Raw genomic sequence first — 25,174 nt, 5'->3', positions numbered from 1 at the left:
AGGAAAAAGTGGGGGAATTGTATAGTTTAATCCCACTTTTGCCCCCTAACTCCTGAGATACACCAAGCACAGGCTCTGGGTCAACATTTCAAACAATTAAGATGTTAGATTTTTCTGCAACTTGAATGTGGATTCATCAAAATTACTGTCTGTTTTTGTTTTTGACTGAAGAAGAGGAGTTCTATGGAACTCCAAAGCTTGTCTCTTTCACCAACAGAAGTTGGTCCAATAAAATATATCACCTCACCCACTTTGTCTTTTCTATTATTAAATTTTACTAATAAACATGGAAAACTGCAAGAAAGGAAAATAATCTTATCCAATAATGTGCCCCATTATGAACCCCACAACTATCATTTCTCGATAGCGACCGAAGAAAAATAAACAGTCACTTCGCAGTAACTGAACAAGCTTTTTCTAGAGTTATGGTAACTTCCTAGACCATAATGTTTGACCACAGATGGTTCCCAAAAATAACTCAAGAATTGTATCTTGGCAGTGTTTCCTTCCCATTTAGAGTAGTAATTGGATTTTTAATCTGGCAACAATTACCCCCAACACCTCTTTCAGGAGGAAACAATTCTCTTACAGGATCGTTTTTACCTAACTTGTTTAATCAAGGCTGCTGCAATTCTTGAAATACAGGCAAATACAACTGTAGTGTTCAATTTAAAAGATGCAAGACATATTTCTCAAGCTTCATGATAAATCAATATTTGGTTTCAGCACTACACAACTAATTTACACCTATTGTATCTGCTTCTGAAAGCTATATGTAGGGTATGGTTTTCCTTTAACATTTCATTTTTATCAGTCCCACCAGTACTATGTTACATTCCATGTTATATCACGCCTCAACAAAAGTGATTTTACTACATCGCTCCATCATCAGTCTAAACTTAATCATGCACAACATTGCTTTCTGAAACTATACACTATTCTAATATCCCCAAGGGACAGGCTGTATGGTAGCCACTTTGGAAGAAAAATAGCAGCTAAGCACCATCAATTTATTAAAATTTACAACTGGATAGTTACCAGCACAAAGTGAAGTGGTTCCCTGTCACACTGCTGGCAGAAGAAATTAAGTGTTCCTTTACTATTTACCCATCTCAATCTGCCAAGATTTAGGGACTATTCTTTATAAATAAATATGTTCTGATAAACACCAGAGTTCAGTAGAACTACCCCAGAGATGAATTTGGCCCACTGGGTTTTAAATCAAACCTTGCCAAAATGTGTGACAGGCACAGAATGTGGAGCTTAATCTCATTCACCACTGGGGAAAAAGAAAGGGAAGTGGAAACAGGAATCAAGAAACTGAAAAGCAGGGACTAGAGGCAGAAGAGGAAAGAATAACTGGCAAGGATTGTCCAGAACATCTGCATTTTACACATCAATCTCTGCTTAATTTAAACCACCCACCTACCCTCGTTCCAGAATTTTTTTAATGTTATTTAATTTTTTTTTATTTTTTTTGGTAAAATGTTTTTCTCTCTAGCTTTGCCAGTCCCTTTCCTTTCTCTTCCATTCATCCATTTGCTTTTGGCCTCTAATTTTCTGGGAAGCCACAAGAAGGAGAAAGTATCCACTCATGTGGAAAGAAAATTCTCAGAGCATTCTCTCCCCTCCCAACAGGTATCCAAGCAGCTCCCACATCCTCGTGTCTCTTCTGCTCAGCACACATTCCCCAGCTGACCAAGGTGTGTTCCCAGATCAATACTCTGCTCACTGAAGTTAGGAAAAGAAAACAGTGTTCTAATCAGCATATTTTAGCAGGCACCGAGTCCACCACACTTAAAGCAAGCCACTGCGGCAAAAGCACATGGATAGAACATGAATGCTAGAAACATTGCGGGGCGGAGTGGGGGGCACACAGCTGGTTGTACACAGCTGCAGGCTAGGAGTAGATCATGGATTTAAGTCCTATTTTAATTTTTAAAAGTTACAGTAATTACAAGTATGTCCACATCAGAGCTTGCAGATTGCTATTTCCCCTTGATGAGACAATTAAAGCAGATAGGATATCATTCATGGGCTGAACAGCCATCCTCAGATGCAAGGTCACCTGAAGATCATTTAATTTTCTGTCTACAGTTAGGGAGGATTCATTCATTAGTCTATACAGGTGAGGAATGGCAATTTAAAAACAAGAAGTTTTTCCCTCTTTTTAATCTCAGTTATAGGAGATTAAAATTAGGGCTGTCAAGCAATTAAAAAAATTAATCGCAATTAATCACACGATTAATCACACTGTTCAACAATAGAATACCATTTATTTAAATATTTTTGGATGCTTTCCACATTTTCACATATATTGATTTCATTTACAACACAGAATACAAAGTGTACAGTGCTCACTTTATATTTATTTTTGATTGCAAGTATTTGCACTGTAAAAAAAACCAAAAGAAATAGTATTTTTCAATTCACCTAATACAAGTAGTGTGGCAATCTCTTTATCATGAAAGTTGAATTTACAAATGTAGAATTACGTACATAGGAACATAAGAACAACCATACTGGGTCAGACCAAAGGTCCATCTAGCCCAGTATCCTGTCTTCTGACAGTGGCCAGAGCCAGGTGCCCCAGAGGGAATGAACAGAACAGGTAATCATCAAGTGATCCATTCCCTGTCTTCTATTCAAAGCTTCTGCCAAACGGTGCCTAGGGACACCATACCATCCCTGCTCATCCTGGCTAATAGGTCCATTGATGGACCTATCCTCCATGAATTTATCTAGTTCTTTTTTGAACCCTGTTATAGTCTTGGCCTTTACAACATCCTCTGGCAAAGAGTTCCGCAGGTTGACTGTGTGTTGTGTGAAGAAATACTTCCTTTTGTTTGTTTTAAACCTGCTGCCTATTTGCCAGAAGATGTTATAAAGGCCAAGACTATAACAGAGTTAAAAAAAAAAAACCCGATAAGTTCATGGAGGATAGGTCCATCAATGTCGATTAGCCAGGATGGGCAGGGATGCAAAACCATACTCTGAAATGTCCCTAGCCTCTGTTTGCCAGAAGCTGGGAATGAGCGATGGATCACTTGATGATTACCTGTTCTGTTCATTCCCTCTGAGGCACCTGGCATTGGCCACTGTCGAAAGACTGGATACTGTGTTAGATGGACCATTGGTCTGACCCAATATGGCCTTTCCTATGTCTGGTTTATGATTAACCTGAGGAACCTTCTGTGGCTTTGGAAGATGGAAATATGCATCTTTCAAGTCGAGGGCAGTGAAGCAGTTCCTTGGATCCAGGGAGGGAATGATGGAGGCCCAGGACACCAAACTGAACCTTAATTTCTTGAGATAACTGTTAGGGTGATGCAGGTCCAGGATGGGTCGAAGACCCCCTTTGGCCTTCAGGATTAGGAAATATCAAGAGTAAAACCCCTTCCCTCCCAAGTTCTGAGGCACCTCCTTCATAGCCCCTCCTGCAGGAGGGCTTGTACCTCTTGGGCTAGAAGTTGCTTGTGAGAAGGGTCCCTGAAGAGGGACAGGAATGGGGGGCAGAAGGGAGAGGTGGAAGAAAATGTAAGGGTGTAACCTTCTGCCACCATCCACAGCACCCAGCAGTCTGAGGTGATGAGGGGCCACGCCGGGCTGAAGTAGGCGAGTCGGTCCAAAAACCAAAGGGGGGCAGGATCCCACGTAGGAACAGATATAGCATATTCAAGCGCACCTTCAAAAGTTCTGTTTGGGGCCTCCTGAGTATCTGTGCGGCCCTGGTAGTGAGGTTGAGGTGGATGGGGGCAGTTGCCTATGCTTGTAACCCCTGCTCCTTTTCTTGAACAGGAGCCGAGAAGCAGGCTGGTTGCTGGGGCCTGAAATGCTTCCTGAGAGAGCCAGGCAGTAGATGCCCCAGAGATCTGAGGTGGCTCTGGAGTCCTTCAGACCATGGAGCTTTGTGTCTGTTTGCTCTGAGAAGAGGGAGCTACCTTCAAATGGAAGGTGCTGGATCGACTGTTGGACCTTCGGTGATAGTCCCGAGGATTGAAGCCAGGAGCATTGCCTCATGATCACTGTGGAGTCCATCGTTCTGGTTGCCGCATCAGCTGCATCCAGGGCCACTTGGAGTAAGACTCTGGCTATAGTGTTCCCCTCCTCTATCAGGGCGGAAAACTCTTGTCTGGAGGCCTGAGGCAGTAAGTCCTTAAGCTTGCCCATAGAGTCCCACATATTGTACTCTACCTCTCAAGCAGGGCTTGTTGGTTGGAAATATGAAACTGTAACCCATCCAGCAAATACATTTTTCTGCCGCACAGGTCTAACTTCTTTACGTCCTTCTGCTTAGGGGTAGTGCCTGCCTGACCTCACCTGCCCCTCTTATTGGCCGCTGTGACCACAAGGGACCCGGGAGAAGGGTGAGAATACAAGTATTTGTACCCCTTGGCTAGCACTTAGTATTTCTTCTCTGCCCTCTTTGAAGTGGGAGGGAGAGAAGATAGAATTTACCATAGGGACCTGACCGGACCCATAACAGCCTTGTTAAAGGATAGGGCAACCTTGGATGGGGCTGATGCGGCCAAAATGTCAATGAGACTATTCGCTGACTTCTTGAGTACTTCCACCTCCAGCCCCAGGTTAGCAGCTACCCTTTTTAGAAGCTATTTATGGGCTCTAAAGTCAGCTTGTGGCACCGAGTCACTCATCCGGGGAGGAGGATGAAGAGACCGGAACTGGTTGGGGGGCTTCCTCCACTTCTTCAGCCTCGATCATGACCCCCAGGCCTCAAATCTTGCATGTTGGTACCGTGCTTAGTGCCAGAGTCCAGCTTGGGTGCCAAATGGTGTGGTGGAAGGGCCCTCCTCTTGGACACCACCAAGTAGGAACAATTGGATGGTGGTCTCAGTACCAGGGAAAGCCCCATGAATTCCAGAACAGCCACTGGACCTGCACAAGCCACTGTCCTCCAGGCTAGGTATCAGCGAGTGGACCCTCACTGGAATCTGGTGGGATGTAGGATGGGCAGCAGCCGTGGCTCTTTGGCTGGGCTCAGGGCTCGACCTCCAACTCCAAAAAAGAGTCCTCCTGAGGTGACCATGGGGGAGCAGTACCACTTCGGCCAGTCGATGTCAAGGGTCCAGGGATCAGTGCCGATTGGGGAAGATCTCATTGACGACAGGAGGGTTTGTTGGCCTCTGGTTGGTACCGAGGTCCCCGGTGCCAGGTAAGAGCTCAGAGCCCCATGTTCCCTTTTGCTCATCACACTCATTGGAGACAGATGTTGTCCCATCAGGGGTGGCAGTACCGGAAGTGACAGTAGGTTCCTAACTGCTGCAAAGGCCTCCAGGTGGAAGGCACCACAATTCTGCTGGCGCCATGACTCCCCCCTGGCGTTGGCAGGTGGTCCCACACCAGTCTCAATGGAACCGGTGAGCAGGGCGGAATTGACGGTACCGCTAGGGTACCAGAGGTGGAGGAGTGACCCAACGCAAGTTGCAGGCCGCTGCACTCCCTTTATTTGTCCTTTCTCAGTACTGGGGAGTGTCCCCTCTTGGACCATTGCTTCTTATGTTTCTTTCTCAGCACCAGAGACTGAGAACTGTGCCAAGAAACACATGATGACGGAGGGGCGCTTCACACCAATGCTGAGGTACTCAGTGCTGAATCCAACTGACTTGGCTCCGATTTAACAATGCTCTCATACATGAGCCTCTCCCAGACACTTCAGATAACTGGAGTGTGGGTAGCTCACCTGCACAGGCTTCCTGCAGGAGGCGCAGGGTTTGAAGCCCGGGACATACCCAACCCAAGGAGCGTAGGGAGCCCCTCTACAGGAAGCGAGGGGGTCTATCTACCCTAATACTATTTACACTACTACTAAAACTAAAACTAATAAACTAAGCTGAAAAATGCCTCGCCGAAGCAAGAGGAGTTGTTCCAGCATGACACACTTTGGACAAGTAGAGAACAATACACCATTTCAAACTTCTACTTAGCTGTCCTCTGATTTTTCAGACACATGCCAGCTTCCAAAATACTACGTATTATAAAGTCATGATCTTCTAAAAATTCTAGAACTATCAACCTTAAAATAATCTAACAAACTTGCTTCATTCCTGTAATTCCAAAACCTCACCAACTTCCAAAAGCCTCAATAGTATTTATCTTTTGTATAAAATCATCTCTTCATAAAATAATTAAAAATGAATCAAAAGTGGGAAGAGAATATTTTTGCATGTTTACAAATTGACATACTAATTTACTTTTAACATTTAAAAGGTTCCTTTATATATCATGATAAAAAAATACTGTGACCTGCATTATATTTTTTGCTATTTAATTGGATAGCAGTCAGAGTTTAAGATAAATATATGCATCTCTGCAGCTTAAGTATCATCTAAAGTATAAAATGTGAGGCCAATATCTGCTCCAGGTCAATATTGGTAATTTTTCACGTGTCATGTTTTAATTAATTACCTATTAAAACAATCACTACCTTTCAACTATCTTTTAATATGGTTGTCTCTTCAGTACCTCTAGTATAATCAGCAGACATAAGAGAACTGAAGATTATTAACCAATTTCAACCTCTAGGCATCAGTTTTACTAAGCAAAATATATGCGCCTCACTGCAGGACATTTTTCTCTCATTAAAGTGGCAAGTGGGATTGCTTATGTAGTGAACACCATTAAAGGTAAGCAAATTAAAAAGCTATCCTTGTAGCATGGTGGCAGCACATTATGTTAGGTGTGAGAAATGGCTTCTGTTGTAGACTTGGGATTTCTGGCACTGAGCAAGTAGATCTGAGGAGACATGAATAGACGTGATGCATCCTGTATGGCTCAGAAGAAGAATGAAAGCCATTCTATCTTCACAGCAATCCAAGAGAATGCTGAGGGCATTGAAGACTGTTAATTATGTCCTTCTGGCAACAAATAAGCCAATCATGCTGGTAGACACTAACTACTCAGATGTAGGAGAAAAGACAGAAAAAAAATACCTCTTTTACCAGCTTCTACTTTTTTACATAAAGATGCACATACTTAAAATAACCTCTACTATTTAATGTAGAGTTGCTAATATGATAAAATTTCTTCCCCAAGTAATAGAATTGGTCACTTGCATTTCATCTCTTCACACAAGAGTTGAAAAGAATTCAGGTCAAATAACTGGCTCAGCATAAGGTTTTTGTTGGAAAACTGAAGTCACTTGTTCAAACACACCTGTAGCAAATAACCAGACCGATCAGATATTTGTGTTTTAACAAAACTTATTTATATCACCCATAAGTGTACCAGTAGCTGAACAAAAACCATATGTATGCCTAATGAAATAACAGCACTATTGTCCTTCCACGTCTCCTCCTACCATGTTACGTTCTCGATACAGCTCTATATCACTAAGAATGGTGCTGTTTCAGCAGGGCACTGGTCTTCTAGTTTCTGTTTAGCTCCTGGTACTCTTGAGGTTGATATTAAGTAAGTGAGGCTTGTTAAAACAAATGTCTTAAATAATAAAAAAATAAAATGTAACAGGACTGGCCAGACAAATTTCTCTGTTAAATATTTATTTTTTCTAAGTTCCTTGTAATGTGAAATTCCTCCCGTTAAATAACTAAATGGTTACAGCGGGGGTAGGCAACCTATGGCACGCATACCGAAGGTGGCACACAAGCTGATTTTCAGTGGCACTCATGCTGCCCGGGTCCTGGCCATCAGTCCGGGGGGCTCTGCATTTTAATTTAATTTTAAATAAAGCTTCTTAAACATTTTAAAAACCTTATTTACTTTACATACAATAGTTTAGTTATATATTATAGACTTATAGAAAGAGACCTTCTAAAAACATTAAAATTTATTATTGGCACGCGAAACCTTAAATTAGAGTGAATAAATGAAGACTCGGCACACCACTTCTGAAAGGTTGCCAACCCCTGGTCTAGGTAGGTTGGTGAGTAGGGAGGGAGGGAGGGAGGGAGGGAGTGAGTGTGTGTGTGTGAACTAGAAGAACTACTCTTGGCCTTATACTAACTAGAAGAACTCTTGGCCAAAACTCTTCCTTTTGGCCCTATGTCTGTATGAGAATCTGACAGGTATTGAAAGAGGCAAGAAGCTGAGATTCTCTTGGAGTCACTGAAACTTCTGGTGTTAGCAATGTTTCTAAAGATGTTTTTCTTTTTCTTGTTGCCTGTGTTTGAAATGTAAGAGTGAGTTTAGTGTCTCCTCAAAGTCGAGGGAGATGAGCAATATTATAGCTGTCTAATAGAAATGTGTTTAAACTAAATAAGTTAGCGTGCACTGAAACTGTACCAGTAACTATGAAGATGTGGCAAAATATCCTCTTAGTAATAGAGAGAATCATATCAGTAAGTGATTTAATCTTTTATTCTTAGCACTGGACAAAAACAGCAAACCAACAGCTTGCAACCACAGTAGCTTCACAAAGAGGCTTCTCAACAAACAATGAGTACTCATACAAAGATCTCATAAGAGGTGCTTAAAAAAATACACTCACAATTAATGCAAATTAACTCCCCTCTTCCCCCTGCCATAACCTAATTCTTTAAAAGTTATTTCAGAGGACTTCAATGAGGCAAGATGTCCTCAGCTTCAAACAAGGTTAACTCGATGAGAGAAGAAAAAAAATTCTTTTATTTTAAAAAACAAACAAAGGGAAAGAAGTATTGTATTACTGGCACACGAAACCTTAAATTAGAGTGAATAAATGAAGACTCGGCACACCACTTCTGAAAGGTTGCCGACCCCTAGTCTAGGTCACTCTGGACCGTATCCCTACCCTCCAGCATATCTACCTATCCCGCCAGTTTAGTGTCATTCACGAACTTGCTGAGGGTGCACTCCATCCCATCATCCAGATCGTTAATGAGACCAGACCCAGGACCAACTCCTGGGGCACTCCACTTGATACCACTTGACTGATCAGACCTGATTTTCTGAGGTTGGGCATAATGTGTGACTTTCCTCCTGCACTTGATCATTCCTTTTCAGCATCATCTTAGTCTCTTGCTAACGTTATTATACCGCAACTTCAGACAGTTTATGTGTATATATGCCAATATTTTAAAAGTGCTCTACTATAATTATTTATTTGAATTATAGTACTACCTAGAGGCCCCACTCAGGATTGGGGCCTCATTGTTAACAGTACTATACAAACACATTGTAAAAGTCAGTCTCTACCCTTAACAGTTTACTATGTAACACAAGACACATCAAGTGAATGTGACAAATAAATGGATGGAATAGCAGAGAGCAACAATATGAAGGTTAAAACAGGAACATATTTTTACAGGGACCAGCCATGTGCAAAATTAACAGGTTTTGCATAAAAACACATTTTAATGTAGATAAATATCAATTCCTACAGGCCACCCGCCCTGCCATTATCACTGGCAATTTACTTTAGACATCACAGCAGAGCAGAAGCGTGTCTTGAGGAGATATTTGTGTGTGTCTTGAGGAGAAGGACAAGGTAGTGGTTTCAAGAACTATTTCAAGGTTCTATGCATAGGAAGCAGCATGGAAGAAAGTGCGAAGGTACTCAGGGATTTGGACAAGCTGGTGATGGAGCCTGGCACAGTTAGCAGAGGGAAGAAGGTGGGAGCAATGTGATAAGACACAAGAATGGTTCAACAGAGAAGGGCCAAGTTGTGTAAATGAGGACAGAATCTTGAATTTGATACAGAGAATATAGCTGAAATAGTGAGACAGAAGCCACCATTCTGAAAGGAACTGAGGCAGGCAAAGTCAGAAAGGCTAGAACAAGAGGTTGCTGCAGTCACCAAGATAGCAGATAATGTTGAATGAAAGTTTTAGTGGCATGAATAGAGAAATCCATGAATTGGGGGGATGGATAGCTCAGTGGTTTGAGCATTAGCCTGCTAAACCCAGGGTTGTGAGTTCAATCCTTGAGGGGGTCACTTGGGGATCTGGAGCAACATCAGTACTTGGTCCTGCTAGTGAAGGCAGGGGGCTGGACTCGATGACCTTTCAAGGTCCCTTCCAGTTCTAGGAGATGGGATATCTCCATTAATTATAATTATAATTATAAAAGAAATGATGGATCCTGAAAGTGATACGTAGGAAAAAACTGCAAGATTTGGATATGGGACTAGGAGAGGGCCAATGCAGGTTACAGGCTTGAGGATAGTGCAGTCGATGGTGACAGAAGGGAGGGAGAGGGAAAACAAAGAATTCAATTTGTCCCATATTAAGTTCAACTCAGTGGCTAGAGGAGATGTCAAAGAGGATGAGATACAGAAGGAGAGGGGTACATTTCTAAGTCATTAGCAAGAGGTCAAAAGCAATCATGAATGGAGCAGATAATCTAGAGATTGACTGTAGACAGACAAGAGGAGGCGGTCACGGACTAAGCTCTGTGGAAACTCCACCAAAAACAGAAGAAAGAGGAACAATCCACTGAACAAGATGCATGAATGATCAATCAATCGGAGAGGTATGAATAACTAGAAGGCAAGTCTCATGAAAATCAAGTTAGGACAAGATTTCTAGAAGGAGCTTATGATCAAAATGTCAAAAGTAGCCAAGAAGTTAAGAAACATGAGGGTGGGGTAGCTGGAAAAATTCAGAAACTTGGGTAGGAGCACTTTCATTGCAGTAGACAGGGCAGAAAAACTGTACTGGAATTTAAAAATCAACTGGGTCGTGGAAGTCAGGTGTATAGTTAAACACCACAAAATGCCATCGAGACAAAAGACCAGGTGTGCCTACTGTGAGCTGAACAGGTTAGTGGGGCAAGATAAAAATGAACAAGCCAAATGTTAAAGTTTGTGACCACCGTTCAAATAATATTCTTATGTGCCAATAATCTCAGTCTGAAATCTAATCAGCACATACATCAGTATGGCAAGAAGCATAAATGATCGAAGTTCACAAAAGGGACCTTCACCTATTTGTCCTTCCACCTTCTATTATACAATCTGATTGTGTTTTTTCACTTACTGATATGATTCTATTACTAAGAGGATATTTTGCCACATCTTCATAGTTACTGGTACAGTTTCAGTGCACACTAACTTATTTAGTTTAAACACATTTCTATTAGACATCTATAATATTGCTCATCTCCCTCGACTTTAAGGAGACACTAAACTCACTCTTACATTTCAAACACAGGCACCAAGAAAAAGAAAAACATCTTTAGAAACATTGCTAACACCGAAGTTTCAGTGACTCCAAGAGGATCTCAGCTTCTTGCCTCTTTCAATACCTGTCAGATTCCCATACAGACATAGGGCCAAAAGGAAGAGTTTTGACCAAGAGTTCTTCTAGTTAGCATAAGGCCAAGAGTTCTTCTAGTTCATCACACACACACACACACACAGGCAGGATTAAGTATACCTAGACCATCCCTGACAGATGTTTGTCTAACCTGTTCTTTAGAATGTTTACTGACACAGATTCCACAAGCTTCCTAGGTAACTCATTATTAGGGTGTGATCTTGATTTAATGTTTCATCCAAAGTATGTTACCTTTAAACAAAGAAATAGTCCTCTAATATTATATTGCAGTGTCAACAGTTGGTATACAGCCTAATCCCTCCTGTACAACTTGAATGTATCACCTCCTGGAACAAAACCAAAAAATACTAACCATACTGCTCCTAAGTATTACTGGACTTTTCATGGACGATGGTAAATATCATACATGCTGCAATTTACCAATAGTAGACAGAACAGGGTAAGCTAACAATGAAATGTGAGCCTTAATGGAGACCTGCAAAAGAAATCAAAGAAAAGAGCCAACCACAGAATTACGTACTGAGTGGCTAGAAAAAACAGGCCGTGGTTGATATTTGACACAGACTCTGTGTGTGCGCATGTATGTAAATGCTTTACAGATCATGTAAGGTCTACAGGTCAATTCCAGGTTCATTGCTGACGTCCCAAAGTGCATCATTCAGGGACAGTCTACAGATACTGAATAATTCCACGGGCATTCTGAGTTGATCCATAAGGGATCTGGTCTTATAAGATGGGGATGAGAGAACCTGTAAAAATGGGATGCCATTTTCAAAAGTACCTTTATTATTTGATGTAGTAAAATTTTAAAAGTATAAATGGAAAATAAAAATAATTTATAAATGGAAAGTGAAAGTCACATGATACGCTAAACACTGTCTGATGAATTCTGAGGCATTGATACTGAACACAAACTTGGCAGGAGCTATAAAGAATTTTTAAAAGTTACCATAGACCTACATATTAATTTGCTGAATGTCCCTTAACCTGGTTAGTGGAAGTATTTAGCAGATATCTTTTTCCTCAGCTCAATTTTCATATTTCCATTGCAGACCAGCTCTACCATTGATGTTTCTGGGTCAAACCCTTCCTTATAAAAAGGAAAACTATTAAATTAGCTGACTCATTTGAGTTTGGACAAATATTTTCATTATGTAAGAGTTATTTCTGTTGAATTTATAGGACAACACAGAATACAGAATATTTAAGAATAAAATAATAATTTTACAAAAGCAAAGAGAAAAGTATTTCTATTCCTCAATGCTTTGTATGTAAAATATATTTACTGATACATTAGTATTCTCAGATATGTTAGAATAATAGTACAATACCAACTAAATGAAAAAACATGATCTGTTATTCTGAGCAGCCTTTTAAAAGTAACTCAACAGACATATTACAGAAAAATAACTGGTTTGAGAAAGCTCTAAACAATCAGAATACAAGAATCAAATATTGTTGATGAATTTGTTGTCAGGAACAGGTTTGCAATTGCAAGTTCACATGCATTCTTGTTGACTACCAGGTTTCAACTGATTGTAAGTTATTGAAAATGAGTTACAAATTTATTATAAACCAAGCTCTCTTAATCTTAGGGCTATATTTTGTTAAACTATGGTCTGCCATAAATGAAATACATCATCATTTGGAGAAGGCATATACAAACCAATACAGTAATTTCAAAGAATCCCCCCACACTAGAACTAGAATACTTCATCTCAAACCAGCCAAGAATTTTAGAAATCTTGGAATATGTTGGCATACAAAGAAAATAAAACATACATTTACTAAAAAGACAACACACAGTGAAAGATGACTAATGTAATAAAAATACATTAATTTATTTGAAACAAAGTCAGTGAGATAGCTAGACATCTATATATGTAAACTGTTATTTAAAATAATTTACTATACAGCTAAAAAGTTATGCCCACTATTTTCCCTCTATTTTGTTTAACAAGTCACCAACAATAGCTTCCCTAAATAAATATTTGTTCCTAACTCAAAAGGTGTATCACAGTGTAACATTTCTAAGAATTGCAATACAAAAAAAAGAGCGATAATATACAGGCAGAAAAGAAGCCCTTTCATATCCACATTACACAACGTGCCTGGGGCTCAGTGATTTCCAATTGGTTTAGTTTGTGAAAACCAGTTCATCTTTTATTAACGTGGACAAATCTACTAAACTACATTATAGTGTCTGCTGTAATGCTGTAGAAGTTTCTCTAAATTATACTTGATCAGACTGTTAAATATGTAAGTGCAACATATTTCATAATGTTAGGTAGAAAAAACAGGATCGCTCGCTAATGTGCAAATGGCAGTGATTGAAAGTATCACAGCCATCGCTACTCTAATCTTTCCCCAAAAACATGATTTACACTGTAGATTTGTACTCTGCAAGTAGATTATTCAACATTTAAAGTAATAAATATGCACCCCTTTTTTAAAAATCACATTAAAATGAGAATTTTAATCTCTAAGTAAGAGAAAATTGAAATGATTGATTTAAAGCAAGCCAAGAAAAGTCACATTACAGCTTTTACAAATATTTACTAATATCTGCCAGTGTACATTACAAAATAAATAATTTAGACATTGGCTTTTGTTGCATGCAAAACAAATTTGAATCAACGGTATTAATAAAACTAATTTTTTATTTAAATACTATAATTAATATAAACTAGAAATCCTATTCTATCACCAAGTCCCATTTGTAGTCAGTGTACATAACTGATGAAAACTGTTGTAATTCTAGCTTCAATTTTATATTTCCACTCAAACAGATAGAACTGTTTCACTAGATTGTTGTCATTTTTAGAGAAGACAGCAAGAGAAAATTAATGAGATTTATGTTGCTTACCTGTAACCCCCTCCTTCGCAGAATACTTGAATCATCCATATTTTGAACACTCAGAAATTCCCAGGGCTACAAATTACTTCTGACTCTCACTTGCTTCTGGCTAGTGATACTCTGTCACAAACTGGCAAAGAAGCCCATTATTTTCAATGTTTTTCTCCCAATCTCTAAAAATAAGTCATGGTCTTTAATTTGCCTCTGTCATGAAGAACTGCAGCCAGTGTCTCTGGTCAGTGGTTCATACTTCTGTCTGCCTCCTTTCTGGCACTGTCAAATCACATTTAAAAAGCTGCAAAGATTAGAAAAATCTGTTTCAAATTTGAATGTGTTTTTGCCACACACATTTGTGTACAGGTAAAAATAAGTAATAATCCACGTCCTAACAAAATGCCCAAAAAAAGAAAGAAATTCAGATTTTTCTCCCTAGGTCTTGGCTCAACTTCAATTTACTTGATCTGTTAAAAAGGCTGAGTAAACTACAACAGCTTGCCTTCATGTAGTGTTTACAATAAGCTCACCAAATCCAGGTCACATTTCCTTTTCAAAACCACCCTGTCCTACTTCACTAAAATTCACTATTCTTCACAAATTGATAATAAAGACTAAGGAATTTATTTTGCCAAACACGCAAAATTCCTTTATTCCTTTGGCCAGACAAAGCAAATGTCAGAGTCTTCAGACACTGTAGCACATTCTTTTGTTTCTGCTATCTATGAAGTATGCTGGTCTCTTTCTCCTCAAATGCGGCAAGCACGATGCTTTCTTTCTTTAGTGTCTTAGTTCAATGCTGAGATCTCACTACTCTTTATGCGCTGAAGGGCCTGGAACACGTGTTGTGAGTTCTGAACATGTAAAAATTCATTCATTCATCTATTCATCATTGACAGAGCTGTCATAAGAAGCCCTTCCCTTTTCGTCATCCATGTATAAGTGGCAGGTTAGAAAGAAGGCACAGTTCAACTGAGGCTTTTTCAGCCTGTTTTGTACTTTCTTTTTTCCACAGTCACTTTCAAGTATATAAATTCAGCGAGGCCAAAAATGCTTCCATCCTTCCATGTGCAATATTAAAATCACATTTTAAAAGCAAGGCATTAGAGTGTATTCAAGAATAAACAGTGAAAATGAGCTTACTTACTGTAAACACCACTTCAATAAAAAGTCAAAATCTAAAAGATACTGGGTTGAATATATCAAAATAAATGAACCTCTTAAAGAACCCTTGTCCTATATGTTTGCCTTTTAAAAAAATTAACTAACCAAATATATAGAAAATATTAGATAGAAGCAATTAAAAACAGTCCATGAATTTTTAACAGGAGATGAAGGCAACAGATTCTGCGTCCTGATCAAAGCACAGTTATAACTTTCTAATATAAATATTGCAAACAAAACCCAGCAACTTCACCCTCTGAAGGATTCCACTAGTTATTTAAAAGAAAATTTCGGATTTCATAAACAGCTGTGTATATGAGCAGCTTTTAATCACATTGCTACACCTCCTAACGTGTGCAAATGCAGCAATGGTGATTGTAAACTGCCTCTCACAGCTAGATGAAAAGCTCCTGTTCCCACAATTATGACAGCTGCAACCCAGAAAAGTCTTAATAAAAGCACCCAGGTTGATGGTGCTTAAAAGAATGGATATTTACATGGAAATCGTTAGCTAATCTTTATGCTAAGTGACTGAGTTGCATGAGCTAACCACATAATTGTAAAGTGAACTGAGAGCAGATACAACTCAGTTTCATTCACCAGAGTTCTTCGGATCCTTTGCAGAGACAGTGTGGTCTTTATTGTGAGGAGCTAATAAACCCTCATCTCACCCACACCTCCTTCCATCTGCCGTTTTAAACAACTGAATTCTGAATTAGGTCTGCAGAGTCTTTGTGAGCTACCCGACAGGGCAACGAACCACACACAGGCTGAGCAGGCAGCTCATTTGCATAGAGTATACTGTACAATGTAAAAGCAGTGCACTAGTAAAAACAACTCGGCCATCTGATTTTAAAGGAACAGTATCCTCTTCTTCAAATATATATATGAATAATGTTAAAGTACAGAAAAGGATAGGGAGATTTCTCAATTTTAAATTGAGTAGACACTAGAAGTAACAGTAAAATATGAACACAGACAGAGCCCTAGAGTTAAAATAAAAGTCACGTTTCATCCTAAATACTACACGTAATAACACTTATTTATGATGGATTTCAGATACGACAAAATGCACTTGCGTTCATCAACACACAAAAGTTGGTTGGAAAAATATTTCAAAATCTTTGTGGCCTCACCTATTAAAAAATTAGTGTCAAGCAAATTCAATTTCTACTGAAAAGCAGAACCTCATTACCTTAAAATATTGTAGTATTTCCTGAGAACTTTACAATTATCTACAGCTTATTCCAAATGTCAAGAACATAGGAACAGACACCCTAGATCAGACCAGTGGTCAAGCTAGTCCACTATCCTGTCTGATAACGACCAGTACTTTGTGGAAAGGTACAAGAAACCTCATATGGACATTTATGCAATATATAGTTTGTATGGGAAGTTTATTTCTAATCTAGTCAGCTGGTGGTTAATTTATGCCTCTGAGCATAAGGGTTTACAATTCCATTTTGTTTTTATTTGTATAGTACCTGTTGTATCTATGGATGTTCTCATGAGCTATGTAAACATCTAATCCTTTTTGAACGCTAGTACCATCTTGACCTCAATGATATTCTGTGGCAATAAGTTCTACAGATCAATTATGTGTTGTGAAAAAAAAGTATTACTTTATCAGTTTTGTGTGTGTTGATCTTCAATTTCATTGACTGTCCCCTGGTTCTTGCATTATGACAAAGGTAAATAGGAGTGTCTGATATACCTTCTTCATCTCGTTCATTTTTGCATATTTCTATATCATGCCCCCATTTAGTTGCCTCCTCTCAAAAACTTAAACAGGTCCAATATTTTCAATCTATCTTCATACTGAAGTCTTTCCCCGCCTCTAATCGGTTTCATTGATCATGTCCAGACACCTTCTCTTTCTGATATAACTTTAATGAGACTGGGTGGCCAAAACTCAACACCATATTCTGGGTAAGATCAGACCACTGATTTGTGTAGTAGCATTCTAATTCTTGCAACATCACTTTGTATCATTCTTTATTCATCCTAATATATTTTTGTGTTGACTTAAGTGACCAATCACTTAACAGAGGTTTTCACTGAGCTGTGCACACTAATACCCAGAGCTTTATCATGACTAGACAGTTAATTTAGAACTCTGCAACATGGATTAGGCTATGTCTACAACGCGAGGTAGGTTAGGACACCCTGTTCATGTACACATACTTGCGCTAAGCTCTCTTTGAGCTGGAAAGAGTATAAATAGCAGTGTTGCCACAGCACCACAGGTAGCAGCAGCAGAGGTACACCTGAGCCATGACAAGTACAAACCTGCCTGAAAACACTGGGTACATACTCAGCACAACCCAGCCATGCCGCAGCAGCATAGCTACACTACTATTTATATTTGCACTAGCTCTCATTGAGCTACCGCAAGTATGTATACACTAGTAAGGGAATCACACCCCTAGCTCCTAGTGTAGACATACCCTTACTTCAAATTATTTCTTCTAATGTGCACCACATAACACTTGTCAATGGTGAACTTTGTCTGCCACTGTGCTGCCCAATCACCTAGATTTGTTAGGTCTCTCTCTGCAGTTCCTCAGACTTCTCTCTTCTTGACTAACCTAAGTAAGCCATCTTCAAAATTTCCAAATCATTAATAAATATTATATAGAAAAAATGTGTTAAAATAACTTTATTAAGGCTGCAAAGTCAAGCACTCAAAAGTTGTTAAATGCCAGAATTAAGGTTACCTGTGATTTCCCTAGCATCATATAAACACGTTATGGCAGAGGCAGAGATTGAATCCAAATCTCCAGGGTATCTTTCAACTGCCTTCCTAACTTAAGTGTTTCACTCTGAAACTTTTATAATGTTCTTTTTATTTGGGGAGACAAAGGGGAGAGAAATTTCGTATGTTTTTAAAATAGAAAACTAAAAAAAAAACCTACAAACTCCATCAAGTCACATCATAGAGCGTTTGAGAGGGGGAGATGGAGAGCCCCCTGCTAAAGGTGAGTGAGTTTGTTTGGCTGTTTGTGTTTTTCTCTCTCTCTCTGGTTATTTAAAATTACAGGGTCAGTTGGGATTGTGTGTTTGGGGACTGTTTGAAACTTTGTTTCCTGGATCATCCTTGATCATCTTTGATCAGCCTCAGGCAGCCTTATGATCATCCTCTCCTTGTGTGATTAACTAGAGGTAGGGCTTACTTAGGAGAGAAGGCCTTAAAAACTAGAGGCTAAGCGACCAAGGGGAGCTAGCAACCAGGGGACCACAAACAGGGGTATTTGAGGGGGAGTTTATAAGAGGCAGTCTTAATATAACCGCTATGGTTACAAAGGGCCCCATCACCAGTGCCAACACTGCTCCTGTCTCCTCCACCTGCACCTGTATCCTGGAAACATAGGATAGTAGTGGTTGGTAACTCTCTTCTGAGGAGGACACAGCCCTGAGCAATGTAGCTAGCCTAGGTCAGTCTTATTTTTAAATATAGACCAGGTCTCCCCCAGCCTGGAATAAAATGCTGCTCCCTCCTCTTAGCCTTCACTAATAGCTCAGTCTACCTGCAGTCCCCAACTTCATTAGCTGGAGTGCTGTCAGTGAAATATGAGAAGTAATTCTTCCACTCTACTCAGCACTAATAAGGCCTCATCTGGGCACCGCAATTCAGGAAAGATGTGGACAAATTGGAGAAAGTCCAGAAGACAGCAACAAAAATTATTAACGGTCTAAAAACATGACCTGCGAAGAAAGATTGGGTTTGTTTAGTCTGGAAAAGAGAAGATTGAAGACATGATAACAATCTTCAAGTATGTGAAAGGTTGTTACAAAAGGGCAAGTGACAAACTTTTCACTGAGCACAGGACAAGAAGTAATGGGCTTAAATTGCAGCAAGGGAGATATAGGTTAGATATTAGGAAAACTTTCTAATTGTAAGGGTGTGACATTGCACTCTATATGATTTTATTAAAGTATCCTGATGAGTGTGAACATAATGTAACTAAAATATGCTTCATGCAAAAGGTCTCTTGTAAGGGATCATTACAAAGCTTATAATCTACTGAGTGTGGTCATCCTATTTGTATAAATGTATCACTCTTGTATCAGAAACTAGAAATATGAAATATAACTCTGAGGACCTATTATAATTATGCAAAGTGTGGGCCATTAATGGTGGTTTGGAATCTTGATGGCTCCCATTAACCAGGACAATTGACTGTAGATGGCTCTGTTTTACTTGTAAGTCTTCCTGTATACCTGTGTGCTGGCAAGTGGGTAATGAAGTCTAGCAGTGACATGTGATCATGTCACCTGAACTGGAATCCATGTTTAACCTAGTGCTTTGCCATTGAGAAGGAGGAGGTGGGAACCCAGAGAGGGACAAAGGATTCCTGCCTTATGCAAAAGATATAGAACATTAAATGTACAAAGCAAGTTCATACTGTGGGATTTCTATTGCTGTTTTTGCTCTTAAATATTAATGTCTAGCTTAGTACGATCAGTGGCACGCTTCTAGGGATACAGAAAACACCTAGGAGTGAGGAGAAGGGAGTTAGTAAGTTTAATAAGCTAGTATCTTCAACTCTGGGTGTCTTGTCAGCATAACCAATTTCAATTGTCGTGATCACCTTAAAAACCTCAACTGAAATGAATTACAACAGAAATGCATTTGCACAGCCAATTCATTCACCTACTGAAGGGGTTCTTGGACTGTGGTGCTTAAGGCTCACCCCTGCACAGCTGTTGCTCAGTATGACTACGAAGTCAATGAACGTAACCACTGGCTTTCTATGATTATTGCTATCATAGTAGCACCCTGGGGTCACAGTCAGGGAACAAAATCCTATTCTGTTAGATGCTGTACTAACACATAACATAAAGATGGTCCCTGTCAGAAGAGCTTACACTCCAAGTATGAGACACTCCATGTGAAATAGGCCCCCACAACTGCATCCATTTTGTGTGCCTCTTTAGAAGGGAAAAGGGAGAGGTAGTGTCAAGGCTCAATTCTATTCTGTATCTTTTTCAATGATTTGAAAGAAAAAAAAACACCAAAATCATTGCCGGTAAAGTTTATATGTTAATAGATCTTAAGGCCAGAAAAGACCATTAAACCGTCTAGTCTGCCTTTTTTACATCACAATTCCTTAAATTTCACCTATTGGACTTCTGTATTGAGCCCAATAACTAGTGTTTGGCTAAAGCAAATCTTCCAGAAAGATAACCAGCCTTGATATGAAGACATCCAGAAATGGAGAATACACCCACTTTGCTTGGTAGTTTGTTCTAACAGTTAATCACCATCGGTCATGATTACAAGGCGAAATGCACCTTAGACCCTTTGCAGTCCCTCTTGCGAGCACTGTTCAGGCAACTGGCATCATCACTTCGTTCATCCCTTTTAACTCCACCGAACTCAGACTGGATCTCTGGGTTGCAACCCCCATCTTGCAACAGTGTTAACACAACAGGCCCAATTGTATTTGGCAACTCCAAAAAACTCCCCTCTGGGAGCCTGACTAGTAGCTGATTGCAATGACTTAAAAGAACTTCTTTCAAACAAATGAAATGTTTCTTCATCCAAAGGTACATAGCAATCAGAAAAAATGATTAAAACAGCAAGAGGCCACCGCATATGCCTAGGACTGACCTAAAGCTCATCATTCCCTCAAAGCCTGGGCAAGTGTAGCTGCCCCAAAGCCGACATGCAGGGTATACATCTGTCCATCTGCCTTCTGACAGACTGAATCCTCATCCCTCACTAGAGAGAAGGAGAGTTTAACAGTTAAGTGTCCTTTTGATCTCTGGCCCTCAGGCTTGGCATACCAACTACATAACCTGTGCTGAACCTGGAAGTCACCTTTTCCCAAGTAATGTCCCAAAAACTGTTCTAAGTCCCTTGAAGGTCTTTATCCAGAGGTGTCTTATCTCAAGCCACTATTTCATTTCCTACTTGCTCCGCTTAATAGCCTCTTTTGATGCAAGTGCCTGTAGTCAGACAGGCACACATAATATTCATCAAAAATAATATAGATATCTCCCACATTCACCACACCGTCACTATTAAAAAAAAATGTGCATAATTCTTAATTGAACTTATCTGGCTTCAGTTTCCGGTCAGATGGCTTCCTCAAATAGAGAGCCCTTTAGTACCCAGTATGTTTTCCCATGAAGATACTTATACACTAATCAAGTTACCTCTCGATCTTCTTTTTGACAAACAAAGCAGACTGAGCTCCTTAAACATCTCATTGTAAGTCATTTTCGCCAGTCCTTGATTCATTTTTGTGGGTCTTTTCTGCATCTTGTTCAATTTTTCAACGTGCATTTTAAACCATGGACACTAGAACAATATGCACCATTTTAGTATAACTCTCATCAGTGCTGGATACATGCAGAGGTCAAGTCACCTTGTCTCTCCTAATCACTACTCCCCTGTTTGTAGATCCAAGGGTTGCATAAGCTCTTTTTGCCTCAGCATCACACTGGGAGCTCACACAGAGTTGCTTGTCCACTAGGATACCAAAATCCTTTACAATCATTGCTTTCCAGAATACAGTCCCCCTCATTCTGTAGGTATTGCCTGCATTCCTTGTTCCTAGATAAACAATCTTGCATTTAGCTCTATTAAAATGTATTTTGTTTGGCTGGCCCAGCTTACCGAACAATCCAAATTGCTCTGTAGGTCTGCTGTCTTCCTCATTGTTTACCACTCGCCCAATCTTTGTGTCATACAGAAATTCTATCAGCAGTGATTTCATATTTACTTCCAGATCACTAATAAAAAATGTTGAATAATGTCAGACCTAGTACTGATTCCTACAGAACCCCACTAGAAACACTCATATTTGGATGATTCCCCATTGACAACTACTTTTTAAGATGTTTCAGTTAGCCAGTTCTTATGCTATTTAGCATGTTCTTTACTGATATTGTACAGTGCTAATTTTTTTTTTTTTATCAGAATGCCATGCTGGGCTCACCTATCCCTTACACAATATAGAGAACCAGAGGTCATGTCACTGTTGCCTAAGATTATGAGGAGCATAATCTGAATTATCAGAAAGGAGAATGGATTTGGAGAGTAAGGAGAGGGATGAGATTGGGGAATGAAAAGACAGGAGAAAAATTGCTGAGGCGTGAAAGAAGGAAGGAGAGAAATGAATGAATGAAAGAGGATGAAGGAAGAGGGCACAATATAACAAAATGGAGGAAGAGTTACATTGTAAAAACAGAACTGAAAAAGTGGAATGTAAAAAGAAAAAGGAGGGAAGAAGAGTAAAAGCAGCAACACAGGCATAGATAAACTAGATTTTTTTAAATGAACAGAAACCTGAAAGCCATAATTAAATTGCAACAAAGCAATTTAACCTCGAATTTTACCAAACGCTTGCTTGCCTGCAGGACTAACCCCACTAGCCAGAGGTCAATGTGAAAAATAAAAGGTGGATCTCCAATCAGTGAAGCCAAGGGAGCACAACATAGCGTATTACCCAGATCACTTTATGCCAGCACATGTTAAGGAGAGGAAGTTCAAGTTCCTGCTCAGGGCCTCCATCTTTCATATCAGCTATTGACTAGTACGTCCCTAATACATCTGAATCGCCACTCTATCATCTGCCTGTTGACAGGGAGGAATTTTCTCTTTACCCAAACCAGATCCCTGACTCTCGCAATAGGATCTTCTGCCAAGGTTAGAGCCTCAGCTACTTTCCCTGCCCCCCAACCTGCTGCCAAACTCTGTCCACTATTCTAACTCCCCTTCCAGCCTCTATTTTTAATTCCTCCTCCCCAGTGAATAGATTTGATGCTGATGCCTGCCTCTACTGCTGTTGCTGCTGCTTGTAGTTTCCCCCCAAAAATCAGCAGTAGAATAGTACAAATCTTACAGTTACTCTGCTGGCTGTAGGGATCTGAAGAGCAGCAGTGAAACCAATCTTGCCAGTTTCACTCTTGGGAAAACGGTGAGCCCAGGAAGCGGCACTAGAGCGGTCTGTCTAGAGTCTTCACATTTGGAACCTATCTTTGCAGTCTGTGCAATCTTGGCAAACAGATTTTTAAACAAAAAAATATTCCTGCAGAAACTGATACCTTAGGACCCCACATTCACCAGGGACAACATCCTATTCACGGATAGAGAGGAAGCGACAGGATTTTGTTGGAAAATATACACAGAATTGAAAGATATTAATAGGAGGTCCCAAGGCTCAATTTTTTAGATGAACTTACCTCCTATATGTTACACAGCGTGCTGACTGCAAGACACAATGCAGATACTTTACATTGTACCAGACCTGTGTATATATTTCAGAAATCAGGCTCCTAACATTACAGGAAAGCTTTATTTTTCATTTCGCTGTTTAGTTAAGAAAGAACTAAAGTGTTTATGAAAAAGAAGAACGAATGATGAATTATTTAATAGGATCCCCTGAGTCTGTCACAGGACCCTGCCATACAATGTGATCTGTATCACCGCCTTCTAGAGCAAAGCCAAATACGCTGCATAAAAGCAAGAACTTTACAGCCTAATACAGCATTTAAGATTATGTCACTGCTCATAGATCTGTTCATTCTATACAGCAATCTTAAAGTTAATTTAGTGGTGTCTGCATTACTAAATTCACAGCTCTGTAGACCTAAGCCCACTATTTAGGCTTGGGTAGAAGCAATCCTGGCCCACTTCCCACCAATCATCATCATCATTTAGTATTTTATACTGTGGTAGCATCAAAAGTCCCTTAGCAGGATTGGGACCCCATTGTACTAGGAACTGCACAAATACAATAGCTTCAATCTGATATAGTGGGCTCTGTCTCTAGGTTCTACGTGCCCATTTAATATCCAGGGCCTATCCAAGTTTTGGCTCATCTGCAGAGTTAGATTAAAAAAAGGTTTTATGTAGCTGCAGTCGTGTTCATTGTGGTGTTTTTTATTACATGAACACCTGTCCATTAAGCTAAGACCACCAACTCATTTCATATAGCCATGAAGGGCTTTCTACTGCATGCCAATATTAGCAAAGAACTTAGAAAACAACTGTTTCCTAACTTAAATAATTTAGTGTTCTGCAATTCAAAATTATAATTTGCAAGGTCTTTGAACAGTATTTTCTTTTAATAACTTAAAACTGAAAGGAGTATAACATGTTAGGGTGTCGTAACCCTCAAATATATTGTATATCAACTTTTATTTAAATATTATACCTGTTAGCAAACATTTCCTTTTCAGAGAGCCTACCAGCTAACAATCCAGGTGACATTACCACCGCTGATCTTATTTTCAGAAGCACCTTGTCATTAAATCTTGATGGTGGTTATGTAAGAACAAAGGGAGCTTAAAACTTTGTTCATTTCACTTTCACTTTCCAGCTACACTTTTTTTTTTTATTTTATTTTACTTGATTAATGTATACTTTGCTGGAGATTGAAACATGTGCCCTTTTGAAGTAAATTTGTACATCTGACAGGACATCCAAACAAGGAAGGGGGGTGAAGTAACTTGCTTTGCTTAAGAAAAAGAAAAGCTTGGCAGTGAACCTATGGAAACTTGCCTGACAGCTTGTCTGAATCTCTTCTGCATTTCCTGCCTCCCCTATTTACCAAGCTTCAGTCTGAGAAACCAGACCCCAGGGTGAAGCAGTACATTAACAATGAACCATGGTAGCAACGGCACTCCGGACCATAAAATCAAACTTAAGAGATTGCATTATTTTCCTGTGACCCAAAGAAAACATATGTTAAAAAAAACAAATCTTCAAAGCCAACGCACAATAACCAAGCTTTCACAATTAATTTTCTGTTACTCATTAGTTCTGAGCAAGTTTCTCACCCCCAATCCACTTTTAAAGCAGATACACCCACTAATCTTCCATAGAAATGTAAACTGGGGGTTGGGGAAGGGAGCAGAGAGGAGAGTTCATTCATTTAAAGAACAACCATTTTTGTATTGCTGCACCATAGAAGG

General features: G+C 39.6%; 1 protein-coding gene across 12 annotated transcripts in view; it reads right to left on the bottom strand.

Moving 5' to 3' along the window:
* The window catches only part of MAST2 (microtubule associated serine/threonine kinase 2), a 325,477-nt gene that overhangs the window by 197,153 nt on the left and 103,150 nt on the right, over window positions 1–25,174 (bottom strand). The window contains exon 1 of one of the 12 annotated variants that reach the window (XM_065553754.1): window positions 14,099–14,354. The exons of 10 other annotated variants lie outside the window; for them this stretch is intronic. In XM_065553754.1, the coding sequence (XP_065409826.1) occupies window positions 14,099–14,137 (39 nt within the window). In that variant the 5' untranslated portion in view covers window positions 14,138–14,354. Of the gene's footprint in view, window positions 1–14,098; window positions 14,355–25,174 lie in introns of those variants that run through there. One more of the 12 variants, XM_042845030.2, reaches the window with a different exon arrangement.

The sequence above is a fragment of the Chrysemys picta genome, chromosome 8, assembly GCF_011386835.1.
Source record: "Chrysemys picta bellii isolate R12L10 chromosome 8, ASM1138683v2, whole genome shotgun sequence".
NCBI classification, from domain to species: domain Eukaryota; kingdom Metazoa; phylum Chordata; order Testudines; family Emydidae; genus Chrysemys; species Chrysemys picta.
This window is presented reverse-complemented; position numbering and strand designations above follow the sequence as displayed.